General features: G+C 39.2%; 1 protein-coding gene and 3 non-coding genes across 4 annotated transcripts; all 4 read left to right on the top strand.

The window, feature by feature from the left end:
• The first annotated feature begins 941 nt into the window (after window positions 1-941).
• Window positions 942-1,013, top strand: TRNAG-UCC. The gene has a single exon. It is a non-coding gene; the product is annotated as a tRNA-Gly (tRNA).
• Window positions 1,014-5,018: 4,005 nt separating this feature from the next.
• LOC116026999 lies at window positions 5,019-10,218 on the top strand. The gene is made up of 6 exons (XM_031268428.1): window positions 5,019-5,204; window positions 5,421-5,526; window positions 5,707-6,111; window positions 6,207-6,497; window positions 6,698-8,163; window positions 8,260-10,218. The coding sequence occupies exons 1-6, from the start codon at window positions 5,019-5,021 to the stop codon at window positions 10,216-10,218; spliced, it is 4,413 nt and encodes a 1,470-aa protein (XP_031124288.1).
• A 140-nt stretch (window positions 10,219-10,358) lies between these two features.
• Window positions 10,359-10,430, top strand: TRNAG-UCC. The gene has a single exon. It is a non-coding gene; the product is annotated as a tRNA-Gly (tRNA).
• A 645-nt stretch (window positions 10,431-11,075) lies between these two features.
• On the top strand, window positions 11,076-11,147 carry TRNAG-UCC. The gene has a single exon. It is a non-coding gene; the product is annotated as a tRNA-Gly (tRNA).
• The last annotated feature ends 2,058 nt before the right edge of the window (window positions 11,148-13,205 follow it).

Below are 13,205 nucleotides of genomic sequence, written 5' to 3'. Positions count from 1 at the left end.
TGCATTCGAAATATATTTTCTTATATTCTTCATTGGTAAGAATGTATGTAGTAGACGTTATATATTTTCATTTATTCTTCAATGGTAATTGACGGTAATAATGTGTTACCGGATATTATTTGAGTATTATTGAGTATTTGAATACAATATTTAAGTGCAGTGCTAAGTGTACAAATGAGTTCAGTATGTGTTTTGTCTAAGTTCAAGTGTCGTGTCTCTACTTTGCGTTGTGAGTCCTTTTATTCCCTTCAGCTCAGTAATGGAGTATCAATGCTGAGGAGCTGAACGTTGGTCATCAATGCTGAGGAGCTGAACGTTGGTCATCAATACTGAGGAGCTGAACGTTGGTCATCAATGCTGAGGAGTTGGACCATTGCGCATTGATGCTGAGGAGTGAGTTGTCTTGGGTAGTTTGAACGGCAACTGTCTTGACAAGGTCCTGCCAATGGTTCCGGGTCGGGTACCCAATTACCCTGTCAGTAATAATATATTTTGTCACTAATTTGTACTTTGAATAATAAAAAATGTTATTGAGTTTGTTATATATGTTTATTTTGATAATTATGTGAGAATTAATGACCATATTTTTATATATTATTGATTACATTTAAAATTATTACGAAATATATTATTTTATAATTCATATAATTAATAAATCTACGTTAAATTTAATGTACCGCACGGGTAAAATACTAGTACCTAAACAAATGTGTACTAATCTTTAGTACGTATGAGTCCAAAAGTTAACAGCAGTACTCAAAATTATCTTTAAAAAATAACAAACAAAAAAAAAACAAAAACTCAACACACCCGAATAACATTTTAAACACATTAACTATATTTATAACTCTCGTTTTGGTATATCACGTTTAGACAATTTTTTTTGGCAAAACAATTTATGAGAAAATTAATATTTAATTACAGGTTAAGTTATATAGCAAGCGTTTGTAGTCCAACGGTTAAGATAATTGCTTTCCAAGCAATAAACCCGGGTTCGACTCCCGGCAAACGCAAGAAAGATTAATCTATGCCATCTTAATTAATATAAAAAACAAATATAAATAGAACGAGTAAGTCTTTAACTAAGGTTGTGTCCCTTTTTGATACGTTATGCTATATGAATTGTACTATGTAATTATTATGAAAGAAATAAATGTATGTAGTAGACGTTATATATTTTCATTTATTCTTCAATAGTAATAATATATTTTGTCACTCATTTGTACTTTGAATAATAAAAAATGGTATTGAGTTTGTTATATATGTTTATTTTGATAATTATGTGATAATTAATGACCATATTATTATATAATATTGAAGTACATTTAAAATTATTACGAAATATATATATTTTTTGAAATACGAAATATATTATTTTATAATTCATATAATTAGTAAATGTACGTTAAATTTAATGTACCGTACGTGTAAAATACTAGTACCTAAATGTAACCCCTCGGTTTTTCCGACAAAGTTAAGGTTCGAAAAATATTTTTTTAGGCTATAATATTTATGAGGTGATCTCTCGGTACTTCAGAAGGATTTTTATAAGTAAGACTAGTTATTAACGAGCTGCGATCTACGTACCGGTCCCGAACCGTAAAATTTTTAAGAACGTATATACGGTTCGAATTTTCCTAGAAAATGGATTATTAAGTATGATACGATTAAGCCTGAACTTTCTAGTTAGTTCAAGTAAGAATTTAAACGGACTGTGAGAGTGAAATTTATTACGAACCTTCGTACCTATATTTCGCGAGATGCCGGAAAATTTCCGATTTTAGTGGTTAATGACGGGATTATTTTTAGAATAATTTCGGTGTTAGAATTTTCCCGAATTAAGTTATAATCCTCCGAACTTTCATCTGATTTAACCCCAAACTGGCAAAGTAAATATTTGTTCTTCAAGAGCCACCATAGGGAGTTGACATGTGGCACTCCTAATTACCACATGGTGGAGGTAATTAATGGTGTGTCATAAGAGGTATGGCATGGTATACTTGATCCCTTAAGCTACAAGCTAAACTCTCCATCATCATCTCTCTCATCTCCCACACTTTCGAAAATCATAAGGAAAGAAAGAAGAAAGAAAGAAAAACTTAGTCTTCTACTTTGTGATCAAGAACTCCCTAAGCATCTCTTCAACTCAAGTGCTCTAAGTATAGGTAAGACTATGGTTTTGTTCGGTTAAATCCTTCCTAGAACTTAAGTCTAAACTAAAGGTTCATGAAAATGTTGTTGTTATGGTGGTTTCGTTTAGGATCTTTGGTGAAAGGTTCGAAGGAGGAAATCATCAACTTCTACGGTTTTAAAATCTTCTAAAGAGGTAAGGAATCCCTTAAGTCGGTTCAATCACTTGGAGGTGAACAAATGCTAGTAAATTATATGACTAGGAATTTTTACGTGGAAATTATCTGTTAAGTTCGTGGATCTACAAGTTAGCCTAAGAAACTACACTTTGGATTTTTCGTAATTTTTGTATACATGTTCATAGCTAATTTATGCATGTATATGTTGAATTTATGCCCATATAGGCTTATACTTGTGAAAATAGTGAAAAGAAATCAGAATAGATTCTGGCAGTAACTTCCGAGATTTATTGGGAAAAATTGGTAAGGTATTTTGATCCTATTTTTTTTAGACATGTAGTTCTATAAGTGTAGAACCTGCATATAAAATTTCATAATGATCGGAGTAGTATAAGTATGGTTTTCGAATTTTTCTCCAAAACTGGTCCAGAGAGAAAATAATTCTGGACAGTACACTGCCGAGGGCAAAAATGGAATTTTCTGTGTTTATTCACGGATCAAAATGACCAAAAATTTTTACGGACATCAAGTACTATAAGTTGGGGTTCTACCATAAAAATTTCAAGTGAAAAAGAGTTCGGGAACTATCTTTACCGGCTCAATCTTTCTGACTGCGCCAAGCTGAAATTTCTGGCAGATTTGGGTGGACGCGGCCTTGGATGCGCGTCCAACGCGCGTCCATCGACGCCCAGAGTTACGGCGTCACGGCCAAAAGGCCGGACCCGGACACGGACGCGCGTCTGCTGCGCGTCCGTGGGCGCCCAGTTTCGACGCCATTTACCGAACGTGCGGACGCGGCTCGGACGCACGCGTCCGCTGTGCGTCCGCAGCTGCGGCCAACCGCGAGTCCGCGCGACGCGGACTCGTTTTCGACTTGTTTTTTACCAAACTTTTCCCCGATGTTTTTAATCCCGAGTGTTATGATGTTTGAAAGGCCTACGGGCAAAAGAGATCTATTTTTGAAAGAAATATCTGTTTTGGAAAAATTATGTACATCACTTTAGAAGAAAATATTGTTGTTGAGAAATAAGTACAACTCTTGTAACTTGAGGAATTGTGTTGGAAAGCCTATGAGTAAATAAAAATGTTTATAAAACTTACGTCGAAAGAACGTATGCTATTTTGGTAAACAGGTTGTCAAAACCTTATTTTTGAGAAAAATACTACTTTTAAGAAGTGAGTACATTACGTGAGAAAAACGAGAAAATGACGATTGAAAAGCCTGCGGGCACTGAGAGTATTTTGAAAATCCTTATTGGGCTGATGAGATAGCCGATTTCAACTATTGGACTCAAATGAGAAATATGTCCAAAAGAAATGATTTGAGAAAGAAAAACAGAAGGAAGAATCATGTTTTCAAACCCTTAGTTTCTAAAGCGAGTTGAGGAGGACCTTGATTGACCCACGGGTGGCTTTAAGTGCCATGGCCCAGTGGTCGTTGTGGATATTGTATGACCAGTTCATACTGCAGGGCGAAGTCTATTCGCCGGGTACTATATAACTCGTAGGATGAGGTATTCCTATGGGGGTGTGCACACTTAAGGTATAGTTACTCCAGAAGTCCGGGTAGGTGTAGTTTTTATGGACCTAGCTGGGCCAGCTAGAAATCATTTAAACGAACCTTACGTCCAGGGGATCAGTGTTAGACCGGGTGATGACCACTGAACCCGAGTTCGATGATCCAAGTGGTCAGAGTGGGAGTTATGAGAATGCTCCAAAGGCCTCACGCTCACTAAGAAGAAACTAAGGAAGTTTTAAAGATGAGAAAAGAGTTACTCTGTAACGACTTGAGAAAGAAATGATTCTATCCAAAATGTGACGAATTTTGAGCACGGAAATGTGCTGTTGAACCTCCTTTTGAGTTAAAATGAGGGAACTACTGGAAACGAAATATTTTACAAACTTGTTTGAAAAACAGAAAAAATGTGTTTTAAGTGGCAATGATGCCGGTACCTTTATATGAGAAAAGTTTACGTGTTGAGTTAGCTTTACGCCTTATATTATATTATCTACTATTGATAACCTGATTGCAGGTAGAGCTATAACTCGTGGGTAAATTTTACAACTTACAAATTATTACATTTTCGAAACCTTTGTCTACTTTTGAGTGACAATGGATTTCCTTACTTAGCCGTCGCGCTAATTACACTTCATTGTGTCCTTTATTAGATGCAGTCTAGCGTGGGCCTCTGTGGCCCGATGAGCTCTGAATAGGATGGGAGTCGAGGTTGAAGACTACTCTATCCTAGAATAGACACCCTGGAAGAATTATTTCCATATGTATTAAGTTGGAACATTGACGTGGTTATTCGATGTTGTAAGTTTAGCCTTAGCGTTTGGGTATAGGAGAGATACCTAAGCGTGGCGGTAACACCCAGTTTTCTGCTGGTTAGATGCTTCCGCGATGTATTATTAGGGATTTCTGTAATAAATCCAAGATGTGAAAATTGGGGTGTTACTCTAAACAAATGTGTATTAATGTTTAGTACGTATGAGTCCAAAAGTTAACAGCAGTACTCAAAATTATCTTTAAAAAATAACAAACAAACAAAAAACAAAAATTCAGCACACCCTAATTACATTTCAAACTCATTAACTATATTTGTAACTTTTTTTCCTCTCTCTTGCTTGACGTAGAGAGTTGTTTTTCCTCTTACGTGGGTTTTAGGTTTTTCTAGCGGTTGATATTCTCATTTGGTTTCTCCGGCCATGTCGACGGAACCTGAAAGGTCTACATCTTTGGCTGAAGCCTATGAGGCTCTTCAGATTGTGGATGGCGATGAAAGAGTGGTGGTGGAGGTTGAGGAGACAGTCATACCCACGGAGGATTACCAGTTTGCGGCGGTTGGAAGGGTGGTTACCGATAGGCCGATAAAATTTGTGGTTTTCCGAGACGTAATGGCTACAGCTTAGCGCCCTGTGAAGGGTGTTTACATTCGAGAGTTAGGGAGTGGAAGGTACTTGTTTACTTTTTACCATGAAAGAGATATTTCGAGAGTAATGCGTGAGGGTCCCTGGACCTATGATCAGAATCTGGTATTGCTACGTCGCCTGGAGATGGGTGATAACCCCATGAACGTCAGTTTGGACCTATGTCCGTTTTGGATTCAGGTTCAAAATTTGCCTCCGGGGTTTATGTCGGAGAAGGTTGCAAGGGTTATTGGGAACCATGTGGGTGCTTATGAGGCGGCGGATGACAGAAATTTCGATGGCGAGCGTAAGTCTTTCATGCGCGTGCGATCGCAGTTGGATGTCTCGAAACCTCTGAAATCGAAGATGAAAATGAAGAAAGCGGGTGGGGAATGGTTTTGGGATGATTTGCGGTATGAGAGACTCCCTTCTTTTTGTTTTGTTTGTGGAATTATTGGACAATGATTTTGTGAGAAATTCTGTCCAGTAGCTTGTGAGCCGGTGATGGAGGGAAAGGAGAAGGCTTTTGGATCGTGGCTGAGGGCGGGGGGACGGCGTCAGGTTGCAACTCCGGCGAACCGTTGGCTGGTGTTGGATCCTAAACCGGTGCAGGCGGGAGAAGCGGAGGTTACAACCGTTACGGATGGGAATACCGGCACTTTAAAGCGTAATGATATCCAATTAATGCGTCATTTAGAGCCACTTATTCCTCTTTCTACAGTGATTAATCCTGGAGTTATTACTACAAATACTGGGATCATAAATGAGGAAGGGGAGGGTGAGGGAGTGGTTATTATGGATCAGAAACGTCGTAGGGTGGTAAATGAGAGTAATGAGCGTAGGGGTGATAGTGGATGGAGTAGTCCAATGTCGGTGGAAGGTCAGAACGTGGGTGAGTCTGATGAGGTGGGTCCTGGTTCCCAGGCCCACCGGGTCCAATGAGTTGTTTAAGTTGGAACTGCTGTGGGTTGGGTAACCCATTGGCAGTTCATGTCTTGTTGGGCTTTGTCTATCATAAGAAGCCTGACATTATTTTTCTTTCTGAGACTTTGTGTGGTTCTAGTAATATGGAGAGGATTCCAGCTAAACTGGGTTATGCAAATTGTTTTGTTGTTGAGGCGGAGGATAGGAGCGGAGGGCTTGCTTTATTATGGAATGGGGGATTAGATGTGGAGGTGGTGGGCTATTCAAATCATTATATTGACACTCAGGTGGTCAGCGGAGTTTCAATGCCCCGGTGGCGTTTTACGAGATTTTATGGGTACCCGGAGCGTCATCGTAGGCGCCAGTCCTGAAATATGCTAAGGTATTTATCTACTGTCAATGCTCTTCCTTGGGTCATTATGGGGGATTTTAATGATTTACTATGGGATTGGGAGAAGTGTGGGAGGGTGCCTCACCCAGGGTGGTTACTGAGGGGTTTTGGGGAGGCAGTTCAAGAGAGTGGCTTGAGTGATTTTCGGTTTGATGGTTCTCAGTTTACTTGGGAAAGGAACGAGGGTCACCGAGTTGGGTGCAAGAAAAGTTGGATAGAATTTTGGTGTCTGGTGAGTGGAGGGATGTTTTTCCTAATGCAAAAGCATGGTCTTTAGAGGGTAGTAGTAGTGATCATATGCCACTTTTGCTTTGCGTAAATTCGATAGGGCGAAGGTGGTATCCTCGTAGACCTAGGTTTGAGAACTCTTGGGGAAATGATCCGAGATGCAGGGAAGTTGTGGGTGCGGCTTGGGCGTGGGTTGACGGGGCTGATATTGGGGAAAAGTTGTTAAAATGTGGGAAAGAAGTGTGGCAGTGGGGGAGGAAGCAGGTGCAAGGAGAGGTGAGGGCGTTAAAGCATTGTAAGGAGCGTATGGCATCTTTACAAAATGAGAGGGGTGAGCGAGGTGTTCGGGAGTTCGGAGAGGTCCAAAGAGAGTATCTTTCTCTTGTACAGAATCAGAGTGATCGGTGGCGGCAACGTGCAAAAGAGTTATGGTATTCGGGTGGGGATTCGAATAGTCATTTTTTCCATAATTCGGTGAATGGTAGATGGCGCCGGAATGCTATAAGGGGCGTGAGGGATGAGACAGGAGTGTTGGTCACAGAAGTGGAACGTATGGGGGGGATTTTTGTGAACTACTTTGCTGATTTGTTCACGGCTAAGGGAGGGGAGTGTAAGGGGGTGCTGGAAGGATTGGAGAGAAGAGTGACGGCGGATCAAAATAATAGTCTATTACGTGAGGTGACGCATGATGAGGTGAAGGGTGCCATTTTTGCCATGCATCCTGATAAGTCACCAGGTCCAGATGGTCTGTCTCCGGCTTTCTATCAGTTGCACTGGGACATTTTGGGCGATGAGGTAGTGTTTTTTTGTCACTCTTTTCTTGTTTCTGGTCAGTTACCTGCTTCTTTGAGTGAAACTCATATTGCTTTAATTCCTAAAGTCAATAACCCTGAGTTAGTGTCTGATTTCCGCTCAATATCTTTATGTAATGTGTTGTACCGTATTCTTGCAAAAGTGTTGGCAAATAGGTTTCGAACTGTCTTAGATTCTATTATTTCCCCATCCCAAAGTGCTTTCATTCCTGGTCGGTCTATTGTTGATAATGTGTTAATTGCATATGAGGCAAATCATGCGTTAAATAGGAGTCAGGGGAGTGGGAGTGGGTGTGCGGCTCTGAAAGTGGATATGAGTAAAGCATATGATAGGGTGGAATGGGGTTTTCTAGAAAATGTTTTAAATAAACTGGGTTTTGAAGAGAGATGGATTTATTTGATGCGTATGGGTGTTTCGAGTGTTCGGTATTGGGTCTTGATGGAAGGGAAGGAATGGGGACCAATTTTACCGACTACGGGCTTGAGGCAGGGGGACCCGTTATCACCTTGTTTATTTATTATTGTAGCTGAGTGTTTAAGTGAAATGATGAGGGTGCAGGAGGTGGAGGGGGCACTTCATGGGGTTCGGGTAGCTAGAAATGCTTTATAGATTTCCCATCTTTTCTTTGCGGACGATTGTTTGTTTTTCTTCAAAGCAAATAATCTTGAGGCAGGGGTTGTGAAGGGTATTTTAGAGGATTATGGGGATGCTAGTGTGAAGCAGGTAAATTTGGGGAAAACCTCTATTATTTTTGGGAAGAGTGTGCATCGGGAGGATAAGGAGGCTGTTTGTGAGGTCCTTGGGATAAGCGAACATCAGGGTCGGGGGAAATACTTAGGGCTGCCGGGTTTGGTAGGGCGTAAAAAGAGAGAGGTTTTAGGATTCATTCGGGATAAGGTGAGGGCTAGGATTCTGTATTGGGGGAACCGTTTTTTGTCAAGAGCGGGTCGTGAGGTCTTTTTGAAAACTGTTCTTCAATCTATACCGAACTATGCTATGAATGTTTTCCTTTTGCCAAAGGGGTTATGCACTGATATTGAGAGACTCATGAATTCATTTTGGCGGGGGTGTGAAAACAGGGGAGGGAAGGGTATTAGATGGGGTATTTGGAAGGATTTATGTAAGCCTAAGTCGGTTGGTGGTATGGGTTTCCGGGCGGTTCGAGAGATGAATGTGGCTATGTTAGGAAAGCAAGGGTGGAAGTTTCTGTTTAATCCAAATGCTTTGGTCACAAGGGTTTTTAAAGCCCGTTATTTCCCTCATTGTTCTTTCTTAGAGGCGAAGGCAGGCTCAAATCCCTCGTTTGTGTGGTCTAGTATTCGGGAGTCGCAAAACTTACTTCCTGAGGGGGTTCGGTGGAGGATTGGGAGTGGGAGCGAGGTAAAGGTGTGGGGAGATCCGTGGCTTCCTGATATAGAAAATCCTTATGTTATTACTCTTGAGCCGGAATATCTGAATAGTCCCAGGGTGAACTCTCTATTCTGCCCAGGCACTACTTGTTGGGACCGGGATCTTATTTATGGTATTTTTAATTCAAGAGATGCCCAGCAAATCCTTAGTGTTCCTACTGTTACTTTTCCATATTTTGATTGTTTTTATTGGGTGGGGGAGTCTCATAGGTTTTATTCGGTTAAAAGTGGGTATAGGCTGCTTACTAGATGTCCAGTTGAGGAGGGGGTTTTGGATTGGACTCGTGTTTGGAAATTGGATATTCCTCCTAAGATAAAAAAAATTTTCTGGGCTATGTGTACTAAGAGGTTGCCTACTAAGGATGCTTTACTTGTTAAGCAGGTAACATGTGATCCCACTTGTGTTCTATGTGGTGGGGATTCGGAAACCACAGTTCACCTGTTCGCTAACTGCCCGTTCGCGAAAGCTTGTTGGCAGGAGGTGGATCAGGGGTGGAGAATGGGTTTGATGGGGTCTATTGAGGAGTGGATTGAGGAAATGTGTATGCTGCTCACGCATGAAATATTTGAGGTAGTTGTTTTGGTGTGTTGCGCTTTATGGGAAAATAGAAATGATTTAGTGTGGCATGCAAAATCTGTGGATGCAAAAACTTTGGTTGCACGAACAAATCTATATGTTCAGAATTGGCGACAAACTAGGCAATCCATGATGGGGTCTCATAATGGTCTTCCAGGTTCTCAATTATCTGGTACTTGGCATCCTCCACCGGCTTTTTATATGAAAGTAAATGTTGATGTGGCCATGGACGTGTTGCATGAGAGGATGGGTTTAGGATGGGTAGTTCGTGATGCGGCGTCTTTGGTGGTAGGGGTTGGGTTAAAGTTGGTGGAGGGTTTATACTCGGTGCGTGAAGCGGAAGCTATGGGAGCTAGGGAGGCGTTGAGTTGGATAAAGGAGAGAGGTTGGAGTAAAATTTTTGTGGAGACGGACGCCCAAGTTGTGACGCATGCGGTATATGGAGGTTCAAACCTCACCCCGTTTGGTGTGATTGTTGACGAAATTCGTGTCTTGCTTGGGAGTCTTGATAGAGTTACGATTGGTTTTCCCAAGCGAAGTGCAAATGAGACTGCCCATGTTCTTGCCCATCGTGCTTTATGTAATTCGGGCTTAGCTCTTGTGGAACTTTTTGATTTTATTCCTCGTTGTATTTCGCATACTCTTGGTTTAAATTAATGAAGTTTTCTTGTGTTTTTCAAAAAAAAGAAAACTATATTTATAACTCTCGTTTTGATATATCACGTTTAGACAATTTTTTTTGGCAAAACAATTTATTAGAAATTTAATATTTATTTATAGGTTAAGTTATATAGCAAGCGTTTGTAGTCCAACGGTTAGGATAATTGCCTTCCAAGCAATAGACTCAGGTTCGACTCCCTGCAAACGCAAGAAAGATTAATCTATGTCATCTTAATTAATAAAAAAACAACAATAAATAGAACGAGTACGTCTTAACTGAGGTTGTGTCCCTTTTTGATACGTTATGCTAAATGAATTGTACTATATTATTATTATGAAAGATATAAATGTATGTAGTAGACGTTATATATTTTCATTTATTCTTCAATGGTAATAATATATTTTGTCACTCATTTGTACTTTGAATAATAAAAATTGTTATTGAGTTTGTTATATACGTTTATTTTGAATATTATGTGATAATTAATTACTATATTATTATATAATATTGAAGTACATTTAAAATTATTACGAAATATATTATTTTATAATTCATATAAAAAATAAATGTACGTTAAATTTAATGTACCGCACGAGTAAAATACTAGTACCTAAACAAATGTGTACTAATCTTTAGTACGTATGAGTCCAAAAGTTATCAGCAGTACTCAAAATTATCTTTAAAAAATAACAAACAAACAAAAAACAAAAACTCAACACACTCGAATTACATTTCAAACTCATTAACTATATTTATAACTCGCGTTTTGATATATCACGTTTACACAATTTTTTTTTGGCAAAACAATTTATTAGAAATTTAATATTTAATTATAGGTTAAGTTATATAGCAAGCGTTTGTAGTCCAACGGTTAGGATAATTGCCTTCCAAGCAATAGACCTGGGTTCAACTCCCGGCAAACGCAAGAAAGATTAATATATGTCATATTAATTAATAAAAAACAAAAATAAATAGAATGAGTACGTCTTAACTAAGGTTGTGTCCTTTTCTGATACGTTATGCTATATGAATTGTACTATATAATTATTATGAAAGAAATATCCATACCGTTATAACTCATGTTATCTTTTTATGATTATTATTATCACGTACATGCATTCGAAATATATTTTCTTATATTCTTCATTGGTAAGAATGTTTGTAGTAGACGTTATATATTTTCATTTATTCTTCAATGATAATAATATATTTTGTCACTAATTTGTACTTTGAATAATAAAAAATGTTATTGAGTTCGTTATATATGTTTATTTTGATAATTATGTGATAATTAATGACCATATTATTATATAATATTGAAGTACATTTAAAATTATTACGAAATATATTCTTTTATAATTCATATAATTAATAAATGTACGTTAAATTTAATGTACCGCACGGGTAAAATACTAGTACCTAAACAAATGTGTACTAATATTTAGTACGTATGAGTCCAAAAGTTAACAGCAGTACCCAAAATCATCTTTAAAAAATAACAAACAAACAAAAACTCAATACACCCGAATCACATTTTAAACACATTAACTATATTTATAACTCTCGTTTTGATATATCACGTTTAGAGAATTTTTTTTTTGGCAAAACAATTTATGAGAAATTTATGGGTTAATCACCTATTTGGTCCCTCAATTATTCGCGAACTGTCAATGTTGTCCCTTAATCCCGTAATCATCGATTTAACCCCTGGAATAAAATATTTTGCGTCAACTTAACCCTTCCGGCTGAATTCCGTCTAACTGCCGGTGAGCAACTTGTTTTAGCAGGGGTAATTTGGTCATTTTGTGTCTTCACCCTCCCTCCCTCCACATTTTGTGGTCAACTCACGATCTGCCGCCGGTGCCAGATTTCACCATTGTAAGTTCTCATCCGGATCGATTTACGAGTCAATAAGGAACAATAGGATCAAATCTCTTAGCTCCGATCTCCATCAACAAAGAAGAAACGCCCAATATTCACCGCCGTCGCCATCGCTTGTTTTTATAATCATGTGCGAAATGGTTTTCCGGCCCAAAAAGTTGCTGAAAGACTCTGTCCAGATTATCTCCATCAATTGCACTCACTTTTGTGATCCGAAAATGAACCCAAATGGCCTTTGACCGCTACCGTGTTTACCTTTCTGCTTCGCGAATTGCAAATTGACTTTACTGGTGCCTCAAGATCCGCAGGGGCGACAGATTTCAGCGCCTTAAATTCCCATCTGGCAAAGCACTTCCGCGTGTCTCTCTTCTTCACGGTATTTGTCTCCATACTTACCACCTCTTCTTCTTCTACACCGTCCACAAGCTCTACCGGTTGTTGGTTTTCTGGGTTTGTGTTGAATTGAACAGAGGTTTTAACATCCTCCAAGGTTGAAATTTAGATAATGGTCTCTGCAATGGCTTCCACCATTTTTGCTCCGTCGTCGGTTTAGGATTCTTGGGATTGAACTGAAGGCTCGGAGCTTGTATCCTCTTCCTCAATACAGCTTCCGATTGTTTTCTTCTATTCTATTTTCTAGGGTTCTGTTTTTGCATCTTCTTTGGCGTTATTGGGATAATCATTGAATTCGTGGTTTCTAATAGCGTGTTGAACGAGCTTTCTGAATTCCTAGAGTGTTTTCTTGTGGGTTTCAGGTAGGTCAGAAGCTATGGTGGTTTATTCCTTCAAGTGCCCATCAGCCTGGGGCTTGTGTTTTCTTAATTATGTGTTTTCGTTTTTTGAGTATTTTGGCGCGGTCTCTTCTACAGAATCACTTTCTTTCTCTAGCGGCATCTTTGATTCCGACACCGGAACAGAGTCTGCATTCGCTGGCAAAGGCTTCTCAGGTCTTGATGAAACTTCAAGCACAGCCACCACTTCCTCTACTTGAACTGCTTCTTCATGAGCCATTGTTGAATGGTTGTAAGTATCAAAGGGAGAGAGAAAGAATGGTGATGCAGGTGTGGAGGGAGGGAGGGTCAAGACACGAAATGACCAAATT

Source organism: Ipomoea triloba, chromosome 8, assembly GCF_003576645.1.
Source record: "Ipomoea triloba cultivar NCNSP0323 chromosome 8, ASM357664v1".
Taxonomy (NCBI): domain Eukaryota; kingdom Viridiplantae; phylum Streptophyta; class Magnoliopsida; order Solanales; family Convolvulaceae; genus Ipomoea; species Ipomoea triloba.
The sequence above is the reverse complement of the archived record's forward strand: the minus strand, read 5'-3'. Positions and strand labels throughout refer to the sequence as shown.